This window comes from Saccostrea echinata, unplaced genomic scaffold (assembly GCF_033153115.1).
Source record: "Saccostrea echinata isolate AGI-Se365-2 ecotype Australia unplaced genomic scaffold, CSIRO_AGI_Sech_v1 ptg000041l, whole genome shotgun sequence".
NCBI classification, from domain to species: domain Eukaryota; kingdom Metazoa; phylum Mollusca; class Bivalvia; order Ostreida; family Ostreidae; genus Saccostrea; species Saccostrea echinata.
The window spans coordinates 3072356-3082094 of NW_026889790.1; the positions used below are offsets into that span (position 1 = coordinate 3072356).

At 36.7% G+C, this 9739-nt stretch overlaps 1 protein-coding gene across 1 annotated transcript in view; it reads left to right on the forward strand.

The window, feature by feature from the left end:
- Positions 1-9557, forward strand: part of LOC133200769 (glutamate receptor ionotropic, NMDA 3A-like) — a 33320-nt gene extending 23763 nt beyond the window's left edge. Inside the window, exons 4-9 of the mRNA XM_061336558.1 lie at positions 5737-5870; positions 7229-7379; positions 7529-7819; positions 8044-8163; positions 8353-8429; positions 8506-9557. Of these exons, the coding sequence (XP_061192542.1) occupies positions 5737-5870; positions 7229-7379; positions 7529-7819; positions 8044-8163; positions 8353-8429; positions 8506-9451 (1719 nt within the window). The 3' untranslated portion in view covers positions 9452-9557. The remainder of the gene's footprint in view (positions 1-5736; positions 5871-7228; positions 7380-7528; positions 7820-8043; positions 8164-8352; positions 8430-8505) is intronic.
- The last annotated feature ends 182 nt before the right edge of the window (positions 9558-9739 follow it).

Below are 9739 nucleotides of genomic sequence, written 5' to 3' on the forward strand. Positions count from 1 at the left end.
GTTTGCTCTGCACCTATTTTGAAATGTTTAATGGACTTTTGAGCTTGAATACTGTTCGTTATGTCCATATCTTTCATTTCATGTAATTCAGTAAGTACATCCTGTCTTAGAGAGGTAGGTACAATTACTCTGTTTCCTCACAGTAAAGGTTTGTGGTCATTAAAGATCGTAAAACGTCTACCATACATACTGCACACAAAATCTTCCAAGTGCTTCTTTGTCTATCTGTGAATCTCCTTTTTCACTCTTTGACAAAGATTGTGACGCAAAAGCTACTGGACGCTCGGTACCATCACAGAACACATGTGAAATCACACCTCCTATGTCCTAAGAAGTGTCACTTGCTACACGCACAGGCAGATTTGGATCATAATGACACAAAACCGTCTAAGGTCACAAGTTTTTTTTTTTACATGCACAAATGCCTTTTCACATTCAGTAGACCACTTCCACTTTTTTGTCCTTTTGAATTAGCTGATTTAAAGGCCCAATGCTCGCTGACAGATTTGATAGAAAACGATGGTATTAATTCGTAAGTCCAATGAAGGATCTTAACTGAGACACATTCTCTGGACGTCGAGCTTCATCTGTTTCCTTATACTGGACTTGTCCAGGCCATCCTTTTCAATCTAGTGACCGAAATAGGAAGTCTTATCCTTAAAGAATTTACATTTGTGTAAATTCGCCGTGAGTCCATAGTGTTCAAGTCTCTGTTATACTGCACTCAGATCCCTTAAGTGTCATCATCATTCTCTCCAAAGATGACCATATCATCCAATATGCTAATTATTTTAGGAATGCCGATCAGGATCTGATCCATGGCACTCTGCCATATTGAAGGGGCAGAAGCTTTACAAAAGGGTAATCTATTGAAGCGAAATAACGCATTGTGCTTAGTGATTGCAAGCAAGTCCTTCGACTGCTCTACCATCTACATTGTAGATAAGGCTAAGTTAGATCTACTTTGTAAATTTCTTTCCTCCAGATAGTGCTCTGAAAATGTCAGTATTATTGGGTAAGGAGTACTGTACAACCTTCATCACAGGATTTAGTGTTACTTTGTAGTCCCCCTGGATTTGCACTTTATCGTTTTATTTTAGAACAGGCACGGTTGGCGTCGTCCAGTCACAACTCTACAGGTGTAATGATCTCTTCTCGAGTCAGTCGTTCGATCTATTCCTCCATCCTGGGACAAATTGAGTAGAGTACTTCATGTGCCTTTCTGAACTGTGGTTCAACATTCCCTTGTAGTCTTTCTGTGAAATTTTTCAGTTTACCGATTCCGGCTTCAAAAACACGCCGAGTTCCTGTACCTGAGATTCACATAAGGTAGAATCAACTTTCCGAATTCACTTGATTTCATGCCAGTCCAAACGAAGAAATTTCAGCTAGTCACGATCAAGTAATGCCGGTCTTTGTTGACGCACAATGATGGGTTCCAGGTTTGCTGACCGTTGATCAAGCTTACGTCAACATTTACCTTTCCAAGTGAACGTATCTGTTCCCCAGAGTATGTCTTAAAGCATCGAACTTCAGTACTTCACAGTCTATGAGATGGTATCTTTTCAGGGTTGACTGATATCAGAGAAACTGCTAAACCAGTCCACTTCATCGGAATACATTTTCTGGATACATGTGATTGCATTATAATTGGCCCGAGCTAGAATTAGAGCGTTTACACACACAGTATACTCCACAAGTGATACAGTTCTTGTTCACTATATGTTCTTGTTTATCATAGTCTGAATCACAATTATCAAAGTAATGTACCTTAGTCGACTCTTTGGATCTCTTTATACACACGCTTTCGAGATTCTCAATTCTTATGACAGAACTTACACTGTTGAAATATGTTTATATTTATCTGCTGTGATTTCCATCACATCTGCAACATCCATGACGTTTGTTTTTTACAAGTTTTGGGGCTGGTTTCTGTTTTGAACGTGTATTGTTGAGAGGTCCCCTATGTTTAGATAACTTGGTCACTGATGAAGACGTATTGCACTGTTCTCGTAATTCCTCTGCACCCCTTCCAGCCGTTTCCATCGCACGTGCAGTTTTAATCGCATTATCTTAGGTAAGAGCAGCTTCTGCAAGTAACTTATGTATGGTTTCATTATTTATCTCACGGGCCAGTCTACTGTAAAATCACATATTTTCATGGGGTCAGAAATTCGTGGTTTGAAAAAAATGGGTTCATGGGGATTTCATTTCGTGGATGAAGAATTGCTGAGTAGTAATATAAGTGAAAAATTACATTTTATGGTGGACATATATTCGTGGTCTCTTCATACCTTGAAATCAACAAAAATTAAACCCCCACGAAAATGAGTGTTTTCACAGCATCCCTCAGGGTATCGTTCACTATTTCCGGATTTCAGCTACATAAATCATTACATTCTTATTTGCACGCTGATCGCGTTTGTTGAAACAATGCGTTCGGTAGTAGTAGAGGGCATCGGATTTCAATGCTTGTTGAGTTGCGCTGTATCTTTTTCTCCATGTAAGCTCAGCAGACTTGGCTGTCGACACAATATTCTTAAGTAAGCCATAAGTTTTTGCACCAAAAACACAATCGACTTGTAGTCCTTCGGCAACTCCGTTAGCCAATCTGATTAAAATCAGATCCTTTGATCCGCTCACATAGATCACTACACAAGGATCTGAAGAAATCCCATTCAGGATCATCTCCTGGTGACCTTACAATTATCCAATCAAACGTTTGCTTCAAAGAATTTAGAAGTATCTCGGAATTCAGTTACAGAAGTGAAAGCCCTGATGATACACGAACGGAAAATCGTGACTTGGTTTCTGGAGCCTGTCAAAAGAACGACCACAGTCTTTTCTGTACAGAAATATATTTAGTATTTGCTTTTGCCTTGTTTTTTAGCTCTTTGTTTTGTACGAAACGATAAGATCTTCTCCATAGCTACTTTCACTTCTACATTCATTTTCCCGAATGTCGATTAAGTACGAGCTCTCTGATTGGTTAAAATTTTTATGAATATTTCTGTTAGAAAGATCACCAGGAGATGACATTGAATGGAGTTTCTTCAGATCCTTATGTAGCGATCTATGTGAGCGGATCAAAGGATCTGATTTTAATCAGATTGTTGGAAGAATAAGTCTAGATGTATATTCTTCCCATTTCTCTACCGTTTCGTCGAATGCCCCTCCTTGCCCACCAGGCGCATTTATTACTTTATATTTTGCGAAGGAAAAAAAAATTGGTGCAAATTTTTTAGGGATTTTTTTCCGATTTTTTCCAAAAATACTCAACAGCTACTAGCGTGAAAATTAATTCATCGACCAATGAAAAACAGCACCCCAATCATGTGTCTACAATAAACAACAAGTGGTTTTTCATACCAAACGTCATCCTCAATATAGATTTCTGCTTATTTAAAGATTTCAAAACTTCGGCATCCATTTTACAGGTAACAAACTGGATTTGATTGGATGGTATTCATGGCTTTCAATATACTAGTCATTCAGATGAGAATAGCTGATTTATTTGCACGTTGTTTATTGCAAGGACACTCTGTGGTAAATTTAGAAATAAAACAAAAGCAACGAAGACTTTTTTTTTTTTTTGATTTTTTCTAAAATTACACACGTTGATTCGACATTGAACTAAATAAAAGTCACCACGCACGGAGTCTTACACATCTGCTGCATATCTTCATATTTGACTAGAAAAAGACATTGATAGCAGACAACTAAACGTTTGATGAACGTGATGACTTCCAATGAAATATGGAGATAACTAACAGAAAACAAGCTCAAAAGTCCATTGAAACAATTCAAATTTAGAATTTAAAACAATAGGAAATTCATTGTATGAATAATGACCTAACAATTCATAAGAAAAACGTCAGTCAGCATTCGACTTAATGATTGATTATATTTGCTGACTAGGTCATTGAATCGAGCATAAAACTTGCGAAATGTTGACTAAACGAGACCGCTCATATCCTTGTCTCATCAACTTGTTTGTCTATAGCTTGCCTTGTTTTCGAAATTGCTCTTGCTTAACGAATCAACTGGGAGACAAAACTCCATGTGCAGGTGATAAGGGTTTATTGCTACATAAATAAGGGAAGTTCATAATAAAAAAGTTGAAGTCATAACGTCTATCATAAAGTTTTGTTCTTAGGTTACCATTAAAGTCTTTTTCTTGTAAAATATCCAAATGTGTTTCAGACTATGTGGTATCTTTATTTCGAGTTCAGAGGGATATATTGAATCAACGTAGAAATGGAAATGAATATTGTTAATTGATAAAACGTCGTCGATATATCTAAATGTTGAATGAAGACCACAGCAAGAGACTTCTTTTCATGTAAAAGTTTCTGAAAAAATTCTGCTCCATATGAATACAAAATAGGTCTGCTAATAACGGGGCGCGATTAGCATTGGAATTCCGACAGATTGTTGGAAGACTTGATCTCCAAAAACTACATAGATATTTTCAATCAGAAACTCAAGCATCTGTTTAATATCAACTTCTGAGTACTAGTGTGTACAATCAGAATGTTTTTAACAAAATAATTTTGTAAATGACTAATGACAAGGTAAGTTTACGATTGTTTGGGACATGAATTTGTGGATCTCTCATACCACGAAAACAACGAAAATTAAACTCCAAAGAAAATAAGTGATTTCATAGTATTTATCTTACGATATACCATTATCATCCGAATATTGGGTTTATAGTCTTCCAGTTGATTCGATGCGCAAGAACAACAATTTCTTAAATGAGGCAGACTACTTACAAGTAATTAGTAGAGTATCTACGCTCTTGCTTAAAGTCAATATTTTGCAAATCCTATCGTATATACAATGGTCTTCTTTGGAAATCTATCGTAAGATCGAATTTTGACTAACATGTTTAAAACAAATTATGTTTTCATGCTGAATTGACTACAAATTTCTCCGTTTACCCGATCTTGACAAAGGGGTTACAACGGATGTGATCAATCGTCTGGGGATGCTTACTCCTCCATGGCATCTGATCTCACCTGATGTTTTCAGACGTCCGTGTTTGTTCGGCTCACAATTTGTATTGTTACTTCGGACATTGAGAGCTTAATTACCTTCATATTTCATTTCTCGTGTCAAAATTGAATCTGCCTTCCAGAACAAAATCTGTTTTTCTGACATTAATGATATTCTATTTAAAAAAGAATGTTATAGTTAACAATAATCAATATGAAGTATTCTAAACAATAAATACAAGGTTTTTGCCTCCACAGTTTTTTCTTTATTTTCAACTTTTCATTCCCCTCTGACTTTGGCCCTCAGAAAAAAAACTTTTGTGAAAAATAGATTGCTCATGTCATGGGCAACAACACACTGGGTTTGAATTTGATGCTCATTTCGTGACATGGACCTTACACACCAGGATTTGGATAATGATACTTATTAAGAAAAAACCCCCATATATTTGTAGGTTAGATTGAATCAATTTATTTACGGGTAGGTAATTTTTGGTCAAAACAAAATTTGTCACAAGCAGACATACAGCTTAAGGCAATTTGTCTCAATCCCTTGTAGAGGACGAGGCGTGACCTTTAGTAATTGTAATGGATTTAGATGACATGTATTTACCAAACAATTAAGGGAGAAACGAATATCAAAATTCTCTAAACAAATCCTTTATACAGACCATCGAAATTCAGATTATGCTTTCAAACATATTGAACCAATAATCTTGTTATACTAATATTAATATAGCTGATGGAAATTAGAGTGGGAGTTCTTGGGGGAAGCGCCGTGGAGTCTCTGACTAGTAACCTCAGTAAATCGCTGTACATCAGGAGCCAGAATCATCTCGTCCCGACAACGAACGATGCCATTAATATGTTGATGTAGGTATGCATACCGATGAGATACCCTTGTGGGTATCAGCAATGTTTATTAATACACTCTTTAGTTGATTCTCTTCTGATGAAGTAGAATTTATAAAATGCCTCTCTGGGAAACTAACCAGTACTGGACTGTGTTAATCGAACTTTGTGCTTCTCATTTTGCTGTAGTAAAATGGTAAAATTGACGCCTATCTGGGAGACTATCCAATACTGGACTATGTTACTTGTACCCTGTGCTTCTTATTCCTCCGTTGTAAAAATCATTAAATTGAAGCCTATCTGGGTGACTATCCATTGAATACTGTTGATATAGGGCCAATATTCGTGGATTTTGTTGGTCATCCTTACCTACGAATTTGCATCCCCAATGAACGATGAATTATCAAAGTATCCGTTCATTGAATCTCTTTCATACATGAGTTACCCAGGAAATTACATTTCCGGAAACCAGTTAAATTTTGCTTGCCCCACGAATATTGACCCTCACGTATTGAAAAAATTCGGTATCTTACTAGTACTCCGTGATTCTTATCCCGTTTGTTGTAGAACTGGAAAATGGCACCTATCTGCGTGACTTTACATGGACTATGTTAGTAGTACCCTATGTTTTTGTATTCTGTTCTTGTAGAAATTATAAACTTGACAAGTCTGTGTGACTATTCATGGACTTTGTTTTAAATATGACTATCAAATACTGACCAACTGGAGCTTTTTGCTTTTAATTTTGCTGTGGTAGAAATGGTAAAATTGACGTTTATCTTGTTGACTTTCCATCGACTTTGTTACTGATACATTGTAGTTTTCTTTCTGATGTTGTGCAAATCGTTAAATTGATGCCCATCTGGGTGATTTTCCATGGATTTTGCTGCTAGTACATTGTACTTCTCATCCTGTTGTTGTGGAATGGAAAATGACACCTATCTGGGTGATTTTTTATGGACTATTCTACTTGTACTCTGTGTTTTGCATTCTGTTGTTCACGTTGTAGAAATGTAAAAATGACAACCGTCTGAGTGACACTCCATGGACTTTGTTTAAGTAACCTCTGCTTTTTATTCTTATGTTGTAAAAATGCTAAAAATTGATGCCTACTTGGATGACTATCCAAACTGAGCCATGTTTCTAGTATCCTATGCTTCTCTTTCTGTTGTGATAGAAATGGTAGAATTGACGGCTGACTGGGTGAAAATGACGCCTATCTCTTCGACAATTTACCTTTCTAGATAAATATTCACTATTGGTCTATGTTATTAGTATCATATGCTTCTCTTTCTGTAGAGATAGAAAAGGTAAAATCGACAAACTACTTACTGAATATCAAATATTTGTGCTTGTAGCATATCAAACTGTTGTTGTAGAAATGGTCAAATTGACGCCTATCTGGGTGACTATCCGATACTGGACTATGCACGTGTAAAGCTGGATCCGAATTGCAATCTTTATATTGTCCCACAATCGTTCGGTGAGGATGAGTATGGGATAGGATTTCCCAAAGGTTCTCCACTTCAGGTAATTAACATTCAAAGTCATTATTATCATCCTTGTCATACACATATATCTTCCTCATTCTTAATTCATTTTTACAGATATCTAAAAAGTCAATTTATTCTTATATAGCTTTGAATTGCTGTGATTTATATTTCTGGCTAATATTTAAGAAACCAGTGTCCAAGAAAATCCAGCATTACCATGATACTGGCTACTTGGAAAATTTAATCGATATTCATTTCGACGAGGAGAAATGTTTCAACCAGGGAATTAACGAGCAGAGGTTCAGTTTGAACGTTTACCATCACAGTGGACTTTTTGCGCTCCTCTCTATTGCTATCGTCTGCTGCATACTTCTTGTTCTAGTGGAGCACCTTGTCTTTAAATTCCTTCTGCCCATATGTCGCAGACGACCAGTCGACAGTTTCTGGAAAAGCCTCAGTGTCATGTTCTTTAGTCAGGTTTGACCACACTTCACAATTTCCAAGTTTATATAATGGAAAAATGCCAAGTGATTCATGCAATTGAAGCCCGAAGTTTTCACAAATGATTAATACACGGAGAAGACCAAAAGCCACACACTCTTTAGCTAATTGATAAATGAACTAGAATTATTTTCTTTGTAATTGTTAGAAAGCGATGATTACAAATGAAAAATTTTGGTTTGTATATGTTTACTTTACAGCGATTACATCGAAGCATCAACAGTGCCGTTTTAATTTCCGCCCAAGAGTCCGCCAAGGAGATGTTAGGAATCGTGAAAAAGGGAGACTTTTCCAAACTATTCATGAAGAGCACTATCAGAGTACGCAAATCCTGCACATTTAAGAGATGATGTTATTGAGTGATTGTACAATTTTTTAATAGGTCATGTATTCAAAAAGCAAAACAAACAAGCAAAAAAAAAAAAAAACCCCAAAACAAAACAATACAAACAAACAGAAACATAATGTCGTGTTTCTTCTATTAATCAATGTGGTTCTTTCCTTCTCAGAAAAACAAGCTGGCCGATTTGGCGAAAACTAAGAGAATTAACCGAAACTTCCTGGACATCGTAGAAAAAGCAAAGTGGTAATGATATTTTAACAATATTATCTAACTTTAGAGGAAAGGTATGGAGTCTTCATATTTTGAATGTCTGTTGCAGGGTAAGCGATATGAAATCCACTAGTCTGCTCAACGATGACTCGCCAAATGAACCTGTGGATATCAAACGTCTCTCACTCCGCAATCTCAGCAACTGTGTCAATCTCGAGGCCCTGAGATCTCAATGCCAGAGCTCCCTGCCAAAAGTGGACTCGGTGAGAAATTACGATGACAGCAACGAAGAGTGCAGCGAGAGCGAGGCAGAGGATACGAGAACTCTGAGCGGTCTTGGGAACACATGTGATATTGGAACTTCTGATAGCAAGTATAATATGTGGTATGTTCCCGGGAAACATGTGACAGGCGAGTCTCAACCAATAGAAATGCCAGAAAACAGCGATACTGGATCATATTATGAAAGACACTTTGACGGAACTTTCAGTTCTCTTCATCAAAGTGAATCAAGCTGTTGCTGTGATACGTGCAAGCATGAAACATTAGGTGCTTGTTATGGTGGGGGAAAGGGGGAAACTTTATGTGAAGTATCTTCTTCATTTTCGGGGCAAACTACATCAGATTTCGGTAGACAGGTTGCTACGTCTGCAAACGAAATAAATGGTTTTTATGAAGATGACGGTCAACGAGGTGACAATGTTGACGAAGAGACAGGTTTGTTACATTGGAAAGAAAGTGAAGAAAACTTGAAGCTTTATAATGATATTGAAAATTATCGTTTACATTCTATGCAAAGTTCACAACCAGATCTCAATAAGATAAGGGAACATGCTGCGCGTGCATGTAATACACCTACTGCGCAATCTCCAAATGTCAATCACCTCAGCAAAAAGGAATTGCTGCAGTTGTGGAAATCTTCAGAATTACAACTGAACTATTTACTTAAGAATACACTTAGAGAAAATATTGAACTCAAAAATACTCTTGCAAAATTACAAGGGCGATCCAAAAGAGAAGCAAAAGAGAGAAAGCGTTCAAGGAGAGATCAATAATTCGACCGTCGTCCCTAAAATGTTGCTCAATCTCATTATACTTTGTTAATTTGTGTCAATTAAATATTACTTAGGTGAACAACAAATAAATCCACTGATAAAATTATGTTTGTGATCAATATTTATTCATCACAATTAAAAATCCCATACGGAAAAATTTGAGATGAGAATTTAAAAAAAAAAAGTCAAACGGTTTCTTTTCGAGATATCTCCCATCTGAGTCATTATGCTTTAATCTGCCGAAGACTTCACTTGAAAAGTTGGTCGGGGATGTTTATACTTGTTGGT